At 40.2% G+C, this 17,299-nt stretch overlaps 1 protein-coding gene across 12 annotated transcripts in view; it reads right to left on the reverse strand.

Moving 5' to 3' along the window:
* Window positions 1-17,299, reverse strand: part of PTBP2 (polypyrimidine tract binding protein 2) — a 97,567-nt gene that overhangs the window by 30,829 nt on the left and 49,439 nt on the right. For 11 of the 12 annotated variants that reach the window (XM_014517624.2, XM_014517630.2, XM_014517613.2 and 8 more), the window contains 4 exons: window positions 11,397-11,569; window positions 10,779-10,922; window positions 6,760-6,924; window positions 6,560-6,670 (listed from right to left, as the gene is read on the reverse strand). In XM_014517624.2, the coding sequence (XP_014373110.1) occupies window positions 6,560-6,670; window positions 6,760-6,924; window positions 10,779-10,922; window positions 11,397-11,569 (593 nt within the window). Of the gene's footprint in view, window positions 1-6,559; window positions 6,671-6,759; window positions 6,925-10,778; window positions 10,923-11,396; window positions 11,588-17,299 lie in introns of those variants that run through there. The other variant, XM_025197448.1, reaches the window with a different exon arrangement.

Consider the following 17,299-nt stretch of genomic DNA (forward strand, 5'->3'; position numbering starts at 1 on the left):
TCTGACAGTTTCAACTTTACAACGCTCAAACTGATGCAATGCCACGTCAGTGAACAAGTTCAATGTGTCACCCATCTCCCTGGAGAACATCTGTCCACACTTCCTTAGACACTTGCTTTAAGAAAGCAGACAAGACTCCAAAAAAACCTGCAGCCAAGATTCCTGAAAATACTCCAGCCAACACCCCTTCAAAAAGACCAGCAAAGTCACCTCAAATAAGTCCTTCCAAGTCAATACGATTGCTATTTACAATATAAATACATTAATGTAGCTATATTATTCATCTATAATTGAGTGAGTTCTGGGTTATTTTTGGTGAAAATAGGGTATCAGGCGTTGGTTTAGGAACCAATCCCCATTTATAACATTGTTTCCTATGGGAGAAATAGTTCTGAGTTACATTTCAACTTAAGATGCAGTTTTCAGGAACAAATTATGTTGCAAGTCTGAGGACTGCCTGTATTACCATATTTACTTGGCCAGATGACAACCCTAATTATAAAACAACCCCCAAATAATTAAATTCTATATATGGAAAATTTATAAATTTGTTATAATTTTCAAGGTAAAGAATCTAATTATTGGAGCATGCCTTGAATTTGTCTCCCTCCCACTGCTACAACAGAAAAAAAAATCTGGGGGCGAAAGAGGGTTCAGGTCACCCCCTTGTCCTCTGCCTCCCCCACAATGTTGATCCTTTCTCCCCTCTTTACTATCAAACCTGGCTCTCCCTGAGCACATGGAAGCGAGGAGCAAATTTGAAAACACCGTCCTTAAAATTAAACATAGCTGTATTTATTTCCACATAACACCTGTAGACTTAGTTCATCCAGAACTGATGCATGTTACTTATTTTGAAACAGCTACAAGTTTTAGTCTAGGTACTCTATAAACACAGTTTTGCACCTACTTATGTATAATACAAACTTTGCATGATATTAATCTGAAGCCAAAAGGCCCCTGGATTACCATATAATTCATTGGGTTAGGTCCCACCAGAATCAACAGCATTTCAAACCATGGTGACCTCATAGCTCAGCACTGATCAGTGTGCGTGTATAGCAGGCACTGGGGGAGTCCCTGTTCCCCCAAGCACTACCAGGAGTGACTATAAATAATGGTCACAAGCTGGCAGAGGGTAGATTCAGACTAGACATTGTCATAACCCAAAGGTATGATTTTGTGCGTGCTTCGGCACTAGAATTATCCCCGCCAAATTACAGCTTCATTGCACGGTAGAGTTTTCTGCTGCAGAGGAGAACCCCGGTGCAAGGAAGAGTTTCCCGCCAATTTGTGGCTTCCTTTGCAGAGTGCATTGCTCAAGTTGCAAGGGAAATGCACGGTGCAAAGGAGTTCCCGTCACCCGCATGCAAATTGGTTCCCCGTTATTGGCTAGTTCTAAATTATTCCCACGTGGCGGCTAACGATTGGCCTGTTAGCTGTATAAGAGGCTTGAGCGGTTTCCGCCCAAGCCGAAGAGGACTCCACATCCATCTCGTGGGGACTCTGGGTACACGGCAGGGTAATAGAAACCCTGTGTGAGATTCAGAGGAGTTTGGCAACCTGATCCATCGCCCACCTCTTTCCGTCTTTGAGCGATAATTCTTTATAAGACGTATCTACGAGGTTTCCATTTCGGTGGCGCGCTTGTCCAGGGCATCCGGAGCTCTGTTTCCGTGGAGCCTAGCAAACTCCACGTGATCGTTCGTGTTGTCTTTGTCTATAACCGCAACTCAAGCAAGTTTTCCAGCCTGCACCGCAACCATCTCTGGTGTAAGTAAACAATCTTTCAATCTACCGCTACGAGTCTGTGCCTAATTCTAGCTTGACCCGCGCCCTCTCTCCGACCCCGCGTGCCCAGGCTGCTGGCCACAGCCCGCGTGCAGCACGAAAAAGGGCCCGGCTCGTGCCCGGCCCGCACAGACATCAGGAGGCACTACTTCACAGTCAGGGCGGCTATGATCTGGAACCAACTTCCAAGCAAAGTGGTGCTGGCTCCTACCCTGGGGGTCTTTAAGAGCAGGCTAGACGAACACCTTGCCAGGTTCGTTTGACCGCAATACTCTTTCCTGCCATGGCAGGGGGGTCAGACTTGATGATCTGCTCAGGTCCCTTCCTACCCTACCAACTATGAAATTACGAAACTATGAAATATTCCAGATACACCCCCACAAAGGATCTACGTGCTAACTAGTACCCCCACTCATGACTAGAACTGGGTGTTCTTGTCATGAGTCCTAGGATGCTCCAAAAATGTACGTACAGATGAGGCACAAGGCAAACCGGTCTGGTTTCACTTCATGGAGGGTGGGGTCACATTAATCATATGCACCAGGCTAAGAGAGGGGGCTATAGAAGGATCCTGGGTAAATAGTTTGGGGCACTGTTTTGTGATGTTTGCTAGGCATTTATGGCTGGTGAAGAAAGAGGAATTATTGGAAATGAGAAAAAAAGCTGCAGCTCAACTGTGGGCATGAAGAGGAAGTAAAAATATATGCACTGTGGTGGCTCACCATGACTTGAAAGAGTCAATGCTGAAGGGGACTGTGCTCAATGACTGTGCTATCATGTCTTATTCAGATGGGTTACACTAATCTGTCCTTTTGATAGGTTTCTATCAGCATCTTGACCTTTTGGCTAAGATTAAGCATCTCTGGCACAAGGAGGAGGATGTCAGGGAGGGCTCTGGCCGTCCCGGTCTCAGCCTGGTATTGCTGTACCTCCAGGCCCAGAGTACCTTCAGGCCCAGTGCCAGTTTCCTCCAGAGGGAACACCTGCCTGTTTTTATTTTTAATGGAAAAAAAGTTCCCATCAGTATGTTTGCCCCACCTGGGCAATGTGTTTTATAGTTAAGCTCAGTGCTGGCTGCATTTAATCAACTTCATAGTTAGTTTCCATTGCTGAGCTCATGCTGCTTTTGGCAGCAGTTTACCAGTAGACATTATATTTAATGATGTTTCCTTGTATGTGATAATAAGATGAGGGGATTTTTTTCTTCCCATGCTGACTGGAGAAAACCCTTGTCTTGTATTTGAGTAAATATGGTACCTAACATGAGCACAAAGAGCATCACTATTACCCTACGATGCTTTGTTTCACATAGATTCTATCTCCAATATACTAACTCACATTTGCATTATCCTTTGTCAAAACTAAGTCATGCTGCTTTAAAAAGAAGGGTTGCTTTTCATATCATAACTGGTTATCACATCAGATTAAATGTCAATGTGTTAAAAATTAAGTGTTGCAAGTTACTTGAAAGTTCTTTTAATCCTTTCACATATTTAGCTCATACTGGAACTAGAGTCTATAGTATCCAGCTTTACCGCTGTTAACTGAATTAAAATCAAGTGTGTTCCTTTTTAGGTGTCACCTACCTGAAATTATCTTTGAACAGCATAGGCAGGGCACATACAATCTATAGCTACAGAATCTACCCTTTGCTATGAGTTTGCTCCAAAATGTGAATTTACATTTTTGTTAAAAGAAACCAAAAACAAACCCTAAACTGCTGTCAGAGAGAACTTGTCAAATGCAAAACAAGTGTCAACCAACATAAAGATGTCTGTACAAATATACAGACATTCTGAAATAAAAAATTAAACACAGACAACTCCCCTTTGAGTTGTTAAACAATCATTGTTATAGTAATAATGAATCATTTAAAGAGAAAATCCAGTTTCTTTGTTATTAAAATTACTTAAAATTTAAAGTTTGGAGCTTATGTATGGACAGGCTGGATCATTTTAAAACAAAATTTATTGTAATACGTGCTTTCCCCTCACCTCTGACACCACATGATTTGTATTGGAAAGAGCTATGTTCATAATTATATTGTAAATCTATATAGACATCTGGGGGGAAAAATATTACAGAAAGGTGCTTTTCCAAGATCAATTTGGTACTAAGCCTTCCCATCTATAACTAGAAATTTTAAAGTTTGACATTTTCTCAACTGCAGAACACCGTAAACAGGACTGACCATGATTCTCTTCTCAAAAACTTGTATTTTGTTTCATGTGACTTCTCCCATTTCCTGCTTATCCTCCTACTTTCCTAAATGTTACTTCAGTATCTTTTTGAAGGTTCTGTCACCCACTCTTACGCTTTCAGTATGGATCCTGAAGGGCACTGTCTGGTCATCTCCTCTTCTTCTGTACCCAATAACTGGGTAATCACATATTTGAAGGCTTCTTCATCTATCTTCTTTATGATGACCGCTCTCAGCTCTACCTTACTATTTCATATTAGTCTTCACTGTTAATACAAAGGATATAGTCTGCTTTTTCTTTTCTCTTTTTACAGGTGCTACTTGTCAACTTTAGCTGAGGCTGGCCAAAGCTGTGCTATTATTCTTGCACATACAACATGCACCTTTTTCCAAAAAAACAGCGGTTGGAAATTGTAGTGTGTTTTACACTGGAGAAACTTAGTAAGAGAAGAGCAATTTCTGCCTTGCTGGAGAAAAGGAAAAATAAAATCTGCATATGACTCAGGGAACAGAACAATAAGATTGGTCCCTGACTGCTGCTTACTCAGTTACTTACTACAGGAAAAGATCTTTTCTTTTTGTCATTCTGCTTTCAAAGAACAGAGCATGAAAGGATGGGATGGGACAGGACAGGACAGGAAAAAAAGATGTGTATTTTATTCTGGAGTGTGTGAATGTGAGAAAATATGGTCATTTCCTCCAAAATCCACCTTCCTCTCATCCATGGATAACACTACCTGCTTTCAAATCACTTAATACCAGAACTTTTCCATTATCTTTGACTGAGCCTTCCACAAATGTAGGTTACCACCTCAAGATCTAAAAAAATCTTACCATTTCTTCGCTAAAAATTGCCTAAGTCTAGCCTTCCATTTCAGTCCATTGCTAAAATTCTCAAATAGGCCCTCATCATTTCCTATCTTGATAAATGCAAACTTATTCCTGGTGGGTCCACTCAAAACAGGATCATATATTGATAATGACAGACTTCTTCATTTTTCTCTGGGATCTCTTCCCACTTTCAAGCAAAAGTTATTCGCCTTTACATTTACAACCTTCCATGACTTAACCCTACTGTATTTCTAAACTGATTTACTATGGAGTTCGGTGCCTTCACGCTGCACTGTCCCCTTGAATAATTTGGCACTTCCCCCCCCATCCCTCATATGCTTAAAAAAAAAAAAAAAAGCAATAGAGATATTTTTCTAAGACGCATCAATTTGAAAAAAAAAAAAATCTCACCTCTGCTTTGATGCCTACAAAATGCACACCTACTAGCCAACTTATGTGCTAAGGTTTCTGCTTGCTATACTAAACATGACTGATTCACTGTTATTCCAACCTTGCCTTTTTTGTTTTCTCTTCCACTGCTTCACCACCTGCTTCAGGTGAAGCTTCATGGCAAAGAGACTGTCTTTTTTACTACACATGTATAGTTCTTTACAAAAAGGGTGGCTTATGAATCCTGACATAAGCCTCTAGACCAGTGATTCTCAACCTTTCTAGACTCAAGATACCTCCCACCCCCAGAAAATGCCAACTCTTCACTTTCACTCAGTTTCTGACTGCAGAAAAATATTAGAGTAGTTCTTTTTTTTTAGCAACAGACTCAGAAAAATCACGTCAGCATATTTTTCACATTACGGATTCATGTTTGAAATCATAGGGTTCATCTTGTGAATCATATATATGTGCTTCCACACCTTACACAGTGCCAATACTGCCCATGTATAAACATTCATTTTCTCCTAAGAAGAGTTGCTGCTTTCTGAGTAGAGACCACAAGTGTACAGGTGTTCGAGATTTTTCTCCCAAAGCAAAAATGGTGGCTCTGGAAGAATTTATCCTGGGAGACTGAATGTCCATACACATATTGTAAGAGAAGCCACAGCACAGTCCTCCAACATCCCAGAGTGCTTTGCTGTACCCAATAACTCCCGCATCACCTGACACAGTGTGTTGGTCAGGCTGGACTCTACTGCTCCAGTCCAGCAGGAAGCAGAACATGCTACATTCACAAGCTGCATGCTCTGCTGCAGGGAGAGCGAGGCTGACCATGACCAGTCTGGGTTATCCAATCAGGGCACTGCTTGGATGACCTGTGCACTGCTACCTCCAGGCTAACTGAAAGAGCCTGCAGATCACAGCGGGATGTGTACACAGGGGTCCTCTGGCTGAGCAACAGCATCACTCTACTCTTCAGGGCCTCAGCATTCGAGTGTCTGTTCAGGGGTCTCCAGGTAAATTTTTTCTATCACAAAAACAAACCAGGAAGAATACTCCCAGGTCATCTGTACCTACATACCCAGACACTGTGGGGCATGCTGCAGTCACCTTAAACAGATCTTGCAGCACACTAGTTGAGAATCACTACTCTAGGGACTAAACCACACATATACAATACCTGGGGTCATTTTTTTCTTCATATCAAAACAGATTATTATTTGAAAAAATAAAAAAAAAAGGTGGATGAGTTTGGTACATTACTAAAATTACCAGTTTGTTATACCAACATCTGTCAAAATGTTAAGTAACAGATAATTTACTGGAAAGCAAACTCATACTTACTAATTTTGCTTGCTGTGCATTCACTGGATCACCATATTGCAGTAATGCTTGAAACTGGTTATTCTTTGTGAATGTAATTATCTTTAATACAGCACCAAATTTAGAGAATATCTGTCAAAAATAATAAAAAGGTTATGCTTACACAAATCTATTACAAATCATATAAATGCAAGTTAAAAGATAAAAAAAAATTGGCTTACTTGGTGAAGAACATCAAGGGTTACAGGGTAGTACATGTTGTCAATTATTATTCTAAGTACGGGACTCTGAGCTGGAGTTACTGCACTCTCACTAACTGTAGTCCCACTTATGGGAGTATTTGTTGTCTGTACTGCCGTCACTGCCTGAAGTACAGCTTGAGCCCTCTAAATAAAAAGAAAAATGTCATATGACAAAGAAAATATTTCAGGAATATAGCTGTATCCATATTGTTACTGCAAACCAACACATAATTATCTTTGGCATCATAAACATTCACCTCTTAAAAACATCACGAGAGATGCAAACACTATACAATGAAATTTTAGCGAACATTTTATAGATTCCTTTAATGGCACAGCAATCTACTACTACTAAGTCTATCAAAACTAGATGTTGTGCAATGCAGAATTTGGGTGGTATAACTGGAGCTGTAATCTACCACGGGGAGAGATGACACTAAAAAAAATACTGATTAATCCTTACCAAACCAGAGAAAGTAGCTTCAAACGAAGCCAACAGTCTTCCTAAAAGAAAGCATGTTCTTTTACCAAAAGGAACCAAAAAGATGGGGCTGATTTGGATTTTGAATCTATGTTGATGGACTGAAATCAAAACTTAAAAAAAAAAAAATAATAATAATAAAAACATTAAAAAAAATTTAAATCATACCCTCCTGCAATCTATGCAATAAATTAAGAGTTCTTTTCCATTTTTAACTAAAGTCCATATTAGAATTAATAACTCACTAATAAAAGGAATATTTTCCAATAAGGATGGAAAATGATGGATTCTACTCATAATAGTCTGATTTGTGTCTTAATAAAATTAAGACAGTAAGGCCAAACATAGAAAGAAGTGATTGCAGGTAAGCAAACTACTTACATGCAACCCAAGAATTTATTAATCCAAACAACAAAGGTTTACAAATTGAGAGGATAACCACATTGGTAACAACACAAGAGCATACATCTACATAACTACTTCTATTGCCAAAAGTGATCATGTTTTAGAAGGGTTATTTTTGTTAGGTGATTCTCTAAAAAGAATGCAAAAAGAGGAATTTTATTTCATACGTTTTATTACAGTAGCTTTATGAGGTAAAACAATACACAACAGAAGAGACAAAAGTGTGCGTGCAAAGTAAGAATTATAACCAATAATCACCACCATATGAATGTATACTGCATATTCTAAAGGTATCAGAGCCACTACACATCACAGGTCCCACAACTTACATGATATTCCTCATTCTGAAATGAATTAAGGAATAAGAAAAGTAAAAGGGGAGGAGGGGGAGGGAAGGAAAGACCTGGTAAACACTATGTGGGAAAACAAGTTTTACTGTTTCATGTCAAGCACTAATTAATGCTATTCTGACAAAAGTATTTTGAGAGTAATAGTGCTAATAATTTTCAAAAAATGCACAAAGTATACACCATTCTAAAACCACTCAAGCATTTGGTAGAGCTGCTTCATTATTTCAATCCTCTTCCAATTTTTACACCAATAATACTGTACCAAAATTTATGTTGCAAGAAAAACTGAAATGAATTTGTGTTGTACAGCATAAAGTCCCCAACACTTATTGGCACAAATGGTCCCAACCAAGGACACCAGAATTACTCACATGAGTAAAAATTTGAAAGACCTGCTTTCTAGATCACAGCCTTAAAGACTCTTCTGAGCTGATGTTTATTCCTAACATTTAATTCCACTAAGACTAATAGTACTGCATGACAAAGGAGGCATGCACATAAAAATAAGGTCAGGCTTAAAATTGTACAAGAAACAGGTGTTTTTAAACAAGAAACAAATTCAGGTTACATTTTTAACATTTGTAAACAAGTGGCCCTACTTTTTAAAGGTATTTGGGGAAAAAAATAGGAAGTTTTTAAAAATGTTTAAGCAGGTAAATAAAAAAGTCAATTGTTTATCTAACTTGAGAAATATTACATTTTTCTTTTTAAATTTCATTATGTTTTACAGTATTTGATTATTTCTCTTCACAATTTTAAATGCATCACAATAACTAAACCTAATTCTATGTTAAAAAAAAGAAATTATGACAAGTTGACAATTCAGGAGTTCAACAGGTATTGCTATTATTCGTAACACACTAGGTAAAAATGTCTGTTTTAAAACATAACTTTAACATTATTTAATTGTCCTGCTTATGCATTTTCCCAGAAAAATAGATTCACAGAAATATTAAAATGTTGAAATAGCTCTAATAAATCTACTGTGAGAATAGTCTTTTTAAAAGGCAACCAGTAAAAGTAACAATCTTGCAAAGTAACAGTATAAGAAATTAACAAAACAGTAGCTAAAAAAACGCCCATAAAAAGCTGAAAAAATTACCCTAATTTTTATTTTATGTGCTTGTTTGATTAAGGTCTTGTTCTAATTACAGCTTCCTCTGCTCTCCCCTTAATTAAGCTATTTATGCTTCCCTTCATTTTCCTGGTAATTTACAGAACTTATTTTCTTTTAAAATTCTATGTAAAGAAAGGACAACTTTTAAAAGTTGCAAAGGCTTTCAAACACTATCTTGCTACCTACATTTTTGGTTAAGTGGCTTAGTGTCCCTATTAATTTAACTAAGAAGGGAATTTGGTCACCAACTATCAAAAACTCATATGCTTTTTCTTACCAATACAAGAATGTCCAAACCCATCACAGCCACCTGTCTTTTACTGAGTATATTATCACAACAAGCATCAGTCTTGAAACGTGACCAAGAACATTATTATAAATAAAAAAAATTAAGAACAAGCTTGTAAAACAACTGCCTTAATGACAAAAAAGAAAGAGGTGGACCTGCTGTAGCAAGAGCACTGCCAGAATGATGTCACATCAGAACGGAATATTACTAATCAGAGAGAGACGGGTCCAAAAAAAGGCCACCACTAAATGTAAGCATAAAACGGATGGTGAATATAGCCCTACCTATTACTGGTATTGGTGGATTTTTTGTTTTTCATTTTCACCTTTCCACTTTTTTTTGTTTGTTTTTTTATAGCTAGCATTTAAAATTTTTTTAAATAATCTTTGATAGACAAGGAATACTCAGAACAACAAAAGATCTAGCATGTTCACAATGCTAGGCAGAAAAATGAAGGATGAACTTAATTTCAATAGAAAGCAAAAAAGTCTCAAGCATGGAAGTTTCCAGAAAAATGTCCTTAAAAGGTAATAAAGTAGTGTGCAATTAACACACTATTATACCAGATAGGACAAGAGAACAGCAGGAACTGTAGTTTCTTACAACAGACAGGCAATGCTAGTATGATCAAAAAAAGAATATAAGAAATGAATGCTGAGATATTAGCATCTGAGCTGCAATGGGTCAATCCTTCTTTTCCCCATTCTTTGTAGGAAGCAGCAACCTCAAATGCAAGGAAGACCTTTACTGCTCTTGCAAGTGTTACTTTTAAAAGAGTTTCCTGTTCTACTAAAAAAGTCTTATGCCTGTTTTGAAATAGATTTTACACATATCCAAGATCAAATAATATATTTCTCAGTTATTAAATACATTTTCCCCCCGGAGTGATCTGTAATGCATTTTTCTCCAGGAACTATACTGTAGGAAGAAGAGATCAAATAAACTAAAGTTACTAATGCTATCAGTTTTATGATTCATAACACTGGGAATAGGAATCTGCATTAGTAATAGATGCTAAGGAAATTCGACATGCGCTGACAACTTAAACCAAAAAAATTTGTTTGAATCCTAACTTTCAAACAGAAGGTTATTTCATGAATGGCTTTAAGTTAGTAACAGTTATAAGCAACAATGAATTACAGTAACAACACTGACATAACTGCAACATGTGAAAGTCAAAATGATGCCTGGTTCCCTCTAATATCATAAAATAGAACTGTAACCAAAAGTTACAGCAAAATTTGGTTGATACAAAAATACATTCAATTATACAAAGTGTGTGCCACAAATGCAGGCTACGCTATATTTGTAAATGAGTGTACACATCTGTAATACTCCATAACAATACATATATACCTGGTTTAGTGTATTATCAGTCTTTAGTTCTTTATGATTAGAGTACTGGATATAGATGGGCTGGTTACGGAGATGAGGTGTCACAGCAGAATAATAATTAACCATAGTGATAGCGGCTTCTTCTGTTGCAAGTTCCAAAAAAGCCTATAACGTAAGAATTAAGAAAAGTCTTGTAGTATTTATGGACTATTTACTCTTTGACATTATAAAAGTAACACACACACACACACACACACACACACACCATTCACGAAGACTTCCAATTTTACTCTCCCCCACTCCCCCAAAAAGCCCGTATTTGGCTAGAAATCCCCTATCTTTAAAGTCAAGTTTTCTATATGTCTAAACTTTCATCATTAAAGATGCTGGCCCAAATAATTATCTTGGAAGCAGAGAATTTGTGGGGGATGGAAGAGATCATATATTCAGTTAAAAGAAAAATCAACAAACTCACTGCATGTAAATATAAAGTGAGCTATAATTTCCTCTGAGCTAAGAACAGTGCAAACTAAAAAATTAGTTACCATTATAATTAGTTTCCATAGGATTAACAATATATTTTGAAATTTGAAAAAAAAAAATTGCTCTACTAGTAATGGACATAAATATAAACAGTACCTGATTTTTTCCTTTCAGCATCAGGATGTTGGTTACCTTACCAAAAGGTAAGCCTAAAGCAATAACTTCAGTTTCTGTCACTTCACCAGGCAATTTCCTGATATGAAGAACACGAGAAGGAGCCCCATCCATTTTATCGTCTCCTTTGAATTTCTTGTTGTCGTTACCATTTGCTGAAAGAGAGTTTTAGACTATTTCATATTTACAAGCCAGTAACACAAATCATAACAAATAAAAAATAATATCTATATATGGATAAACTGTTTTAGTTCAAAACTACATACGTCACAAGGTTTAACCTAAACAATATTCAAGGTTTTAGACTAATTTTGACGAGAATAAATATTAGAGAAAAGGGTAAATAGGAAATGGGACAAAATGCTATACAGGCTTATCAAAGGTAGACTGTATCAGATAGATAATCTAATATCTTTCAGTAACAGATCAGCTACCCAAGACAAATAAGATAGACCTAATCTACTACTGAACCGGAGAAGACGGGGGTTAGTACCAACAAACACTGGGTGGGGAAGGAACTGATTAAAGAGGAGACAAAAAAGGTGCTTGCAGACGTTAAAAACCAACAATAAAAAAATGGCACGTTACTTTAAACTTATGCGTTCCCGCACTGAGCCTTGCACATGCCTAGAAGAGGCAATGCATTACTTCAACCTGGCTCACCCAATGCCTATAAAGATCGGGCACTTTAGGGGGCTTTTTCAGCACTTTTATCTAATATAGCTGATTGAATCCGCTTTAGCTAAAAGTGCCAAAAAACTCCATTGTAGTCCAGTCTATACAGACACCGCAGAGCTGGGCTGAAGTAATGCACTGTTTCTTTCAGTAATGCACAGTTTTTGGTTTTTTAATGTCTGCAAGAAGCCAACATTCTAATGAAAGGGGAACTATCAAGGTGGACAAAGGCTACTGGTGGACCTCTCAAGTCTCAGGACCAACAGGAAAAAAATATTAAAATAATAAATAATTTTCTTTAACAACCTGGGTACAGAAAGTTGGGTTACTGAAAGGAAAAACCTTAAGGAGGGAAGTTAATTATGAAATGAAAGAGAGAATGCAAGTTTAGGAGACACCATCAATAAAACGACTCAGAATATCTTACAAGATAAAGTGGATGAGACCGAGACCTGGAGTAAGAATTAAATGAAATTTACCACTAACTAAATGAGGTCACACGCAATGGAACAAGAATGTCTGTTGTAAATTGTGGGTTCATTAACTGGAAGCAACAGGAGAAGAAAGGCCTAAGCATTACTGTAAGTGGACTATGAACTACCAATGTCATGATGTTGTAGAAAAGGCAAATAAGGTGAGGTATGACCAGAAGACAAAGGGAAATAGTTAGTCATGTTAGGCTGGAGTCAGACAGAAGGCAGGGAAGAGGTACACCTTGCAGACTAACTGAATTAGAGATCCATTAAGTTGTTTTTTTAAGCCAAAGCTCACTTCGACAGATGCTGTGAAACAACATCTGCTGAAGTGAGCTGTGGTTCACAAAAGCATAAGCTTCTCCTACACAGTCTATACAGCACACCTGTACCAAGTCTTCTACCAGAAGATACAGGGAATCATTCATGTATAAAGAAAGCCCTTGTGAGGCATTATCTGAACACTATCATTCTTGCTATAAATACTTAAGAAAAATTAACATTGTAATAGGTGCACAAAGATGGCCAGATAGAGTATCTCTATTGAAAGTAATGGAGTAACTTGGCCTGCCGAGTTCAGCAAAATGAAAGCTGAGATGGGATGCATCTACACTGTACTGAGCAGAAGGCAGGGCAGACAAGCACCTTACAGACTACTAAATTAGATATATAAAGAGCTCATGAACTCTTCTCTCACTGTCAGATGCTGTGAAAGGACAGCACAGAACAGCATATGAAGTGGAGTGAGAGATCTAAATACCAAAACTGAGAAGGGAGAGGGAGGAGACCAGTGCTGGGAAGAGGTATACAAAACAAAGAACCCCTAGGAACAAAGTGGTCAGAAGTGAGCTAGAGTCCATAAAGGCTCATGTTCTACATATATCTTAATCTATAACAGCGGTGGACAAAATATAGCCTGTGGGCCAAACCCAGCCTGCCAGGCGATTTCATCTGACCCACAGGCACCCACCAATTAATTGTATTATGCCCTTGTGCATGAGAGGGTCCTGGCCCCAGCGCTGGCCAGCATGACTACTACAGCCAGCGAGGGACCTGCTTGGATTCCCTAGCCTCCAGCGGCTACTCCTTGTGTCCCTGCTGCAGCGCTTGCTCCAGGCAGCAGGTAGGAAAGCAGCAGCGGGTGGAGGGAAGCTGCTGGGAGGAAGTGCAGAGCTGGGGCTGGCGGGAGTGTGAAGCCTGGGGCAGGAGTGCGGAGCCCAGCTTGGCCCAGTTCCATCGTGCAGGACTCCCTGCTGCTCACATGCAGCTCCCAGGATTCACTTGCCACCAGGGGGAAGCCCCACGTGATGGAGGCAGCTGCCTTCCCTGCTCCCTGCCACCATGTGCAGCTCATGGGAGTCTCCTGGAAGTGGTGGGGAGCCCCATTCCCTGCTGCCTGGAAGAGTCTTGAGACCTGCATGTGGCAGCGGGGAGCAGGGCCAGATCACTGGCTTCATCACATAGGACTTCCTCCTGGGTGATCAGGAGTCCTGGGACCTGCATGTGAGCCACCTACAGCCCTGTGCAATAGAGGCAGGCTGTGCTTGCCTGGGCTATGAGACCCTATGGGCCTGCCACCTGCTGGTCCTGCCACTGATGATTGGGGCTGTATGCCATGTGTGGGGGCATGTGGGGAGGTCCTCACACCCCACATACCCAAAACCACACCCCACCTGATGAATACTCTCCCCACATACAGCCACACACCTCAACCCTCTCACACGCACCCCATCATACATGCACACACACCCCCAACCATACCACACACACACACACAATATGCAAGAGTAAGACTTTATTTTTGTGCTATCATGCAATCACCTCTATACGCCACTCGTATGGTTAAGGGCCTACAGACCAAGCTCTACGAGGAGAGACTAGAGAAACTGGACCTTTTCAGCCTCCGCAAGAGAAGGTTGAGAGGCGACCTTGTGGCTGCCTATAAGTTCATCACGGGGGCACCGAAGGGAATTGGTGAGGATTTATTCACCAAGGCGCCCCCGGGGGTTACAAGAAATAATGGCCACAAGCTAGCAGAGAGCAGATTTAGACTGGACATTAGGAAGAACTTCTTCAGTTAGAGTGGCCAAGGTCTGGAACGGGCTCCCAAGGGAGGTGGTGCTCTCCCCTACCCTGGGGGTCTTCAAGAGGAGGTTAGATAAGCATCTAGCTGGGGTCATCTGACCCCAGCACTCTTCCCTGCCTATGCAGGGGGTCGGACTCGATGATCTATTGAGGTCCCTTCCGACCCTAACATCTATGAATCTATATACTTTATGCAAACACACGTAAATCAGGACGAAAATCTTTTTTGAAATAAAATTAACGTATTTTAAAGATTTTGATTTTTAGTATTATGTTTGTTTCTGGTTCCAAGATGGCAAGCCCCGCCCCACCAAACAAGAAGTACTTACAGGGGCAAGGGGACGGACTTCTGGTGTCAAAGGTCAGGGGTTAGTGGTGGAACTCCCAGACCCAAGATGGCAACCAGGGGGTGAGGCACATGTCAAGGGGTGGGACTGTCCTTTTGGCCCACAACAGCTCACCAAAACTCATTCATTAAGCAACCCTCCAGCCAAAATAATTGCCCACCTGGGTCTATAAGCAGCACATCAGCCTTCTGCTCAATACAGTGTAGATACATTCTGTTTCAGCTTTCATTTTGCTAGACTCTGCAGGCCAATTATTTCATCACTCGTTTTAAAAGAGATTGTCCACTTCCCTGACCATCCTACTGTCTCTTTTTTTACCTCTATTCCAGTGTGAATTCATTTTTCTTAAATATATAACCAGTACTACTCAGTTTTAACCTTGCCTTCTGACTGACTTCAGACTAACCTGGTACCTCTCTCTACACTGTATTAATACATCAGGGAGAAGGAAGAGTTTTCTAAGTTTTTTGAGGTTTGTTTGTTTTTTTAAAATAAAAAAAGGACAGTACAAGAATGAAACGGGTACAAAATGACCATGAAGAAATTCTAGCTACAAGTCCAAGGGCTTTTGCAGGTTCTTAAGATTTTTTTTTTTAATTACTTAAGACTAAATATTTGAAAGCAAGTATTTGAGCAATACATCCTCCCATCTGCAACCAAGAAACTAAATGATATTTTCATAGGTTTCCAAAGTAACTAACCAGGAACTGAAGGTGTGGGTACTGCTAATGATCAGGAAACTAACTGTGGAAAACAACCGTGATACTAGCAGAATGGAAGAAAAAAAATAAAATTCATAAATGAAATTAACTGGCTTTGTTTAATGACTGGGTGTAAAAAAAAAAGAGAGAGAGAGAATAAAGAAAGAAAAATCAATAGCAGGCACTTGCTATTTTCAGAGCCAACTTTGCACAACAAAGCTGCTGGTCATAAATTCCACAGAGGGAAGAGGACAGAGGTATAACCGAGTTACAACTCTAGATCTAAATTCAGAAAGTTTAAGTTCAGGAGAGACTGTCAAATGTCTGACCTCATATGTCTGACCTCCTGTATAAGTAGGGTTAGAATATTGTTACAGTCTAGAAAATATGCCAGAAGCAGAGGCTTTTTGTTTGTTTTGTGACATCTTTTATTGGACTGACTGTATAATTGATACAGATGTTAGATTCTTTCAGATACAAAGTGCCTTTTCTTTAGGTGAGTCCAGACTTGAAGAACACTTTGTGCCTAAAAGCTTTTCTAACATCTCTCCTAACTGTAGTCAGTCCAATAAAAGATAATCACCACAAAAAAACCCCAAAATTTGTTTTCCTCATACTGAGCCTAGTTTTGCACTTTGCTAAAGACAGCTCTACACCTTTAAATTAGATTCTCAACTCAGGTTATCCTGTGCCACCTAACCCAGACTAAAACAGCAATAAAGACAACAGAACCTAGTTTTAGCTCAGTTATCAGCTCAAGTCCAATACCAGGCTCCCTAAAAAACAGCTGTTTGGTACAAAGCCAAGTTAAACCCAAGCTTCTCTATTTTTGCTGCTGTAACAGCAGTTCCCAACCTTGGGGTCGCAACCCCATTTGGAGTCGCAATAATAAAAACTGGGGTCACAAAGACAATCACAGATTTTCTCCTTTAGAGGAGAAAAACGAAGAAAAGGGCAGGTTTCCCCTTGCAGGCTGGGAGAGTTCCAGCCTGCAAGGGGGGAGCACGAGGGCAGCAATCAGGCAGAAGAACACCTGGCAGTGTGGAGAGAAGCTCCCACAGCTCCTTCCAGGCAAGTCTATGGGAGGGCAGGGGCAGATTGAGGCCCCCATGGTTAAGTTCACCCAAGCAGCTGGCGTGGGGGAGGGGGGCGGCTGGCTCCCCACTGGTTCATGCACTTATGGGGAGAGGAGCAGAGGGAGGCATGTGTCCCCCAGATGTGTGCAGGGCTGATGTGGGCTGCTCACTGTGAACTTGGGGCTCCCCACCTGGCTACCTTCCCTCCAGGCTCTCTGGCATAGCAGAGTGGGAAGGCTAGGTGCCCCCTGCCTGTCTGGCAGCAGCAGAGGGCACAATTCCATACTGCTGCTGCTACTGCCAGGAAGCCAGGGGGTTCCTTGCCATAGCAGCGTGGCTAGCATGGGGCTCCCAGAAGCAGCATTGAGCTTCCCTGCCCTACTGCACTGGGTCCGGCCTGCTGAGCTTCAGAGGCCCCCAGGGTCTGGGCAGCAGGACAGGAAGCCCAGAGTCGTGCACCAGGAAGTCCACATCCTCCTTCCAACCCCATGAGCTCTGCTCCAGCTGTGCCACCTGCAAGGGGGGGGG

The sequence above is a fragment of the Alligator sinensis genome, unplaced genomic scaffold (assembly GCF_000455745.1).
Source record: "Alligator sinensis unplaced genomic scaffold, ASM45574v1 scaffold647_2, whole genome shotgun sequence".
NCBI lineage: Eukaryota > Metazoa > Chordata > Crocodylia > Alligatoridae > Alligator > Alligator sinensis.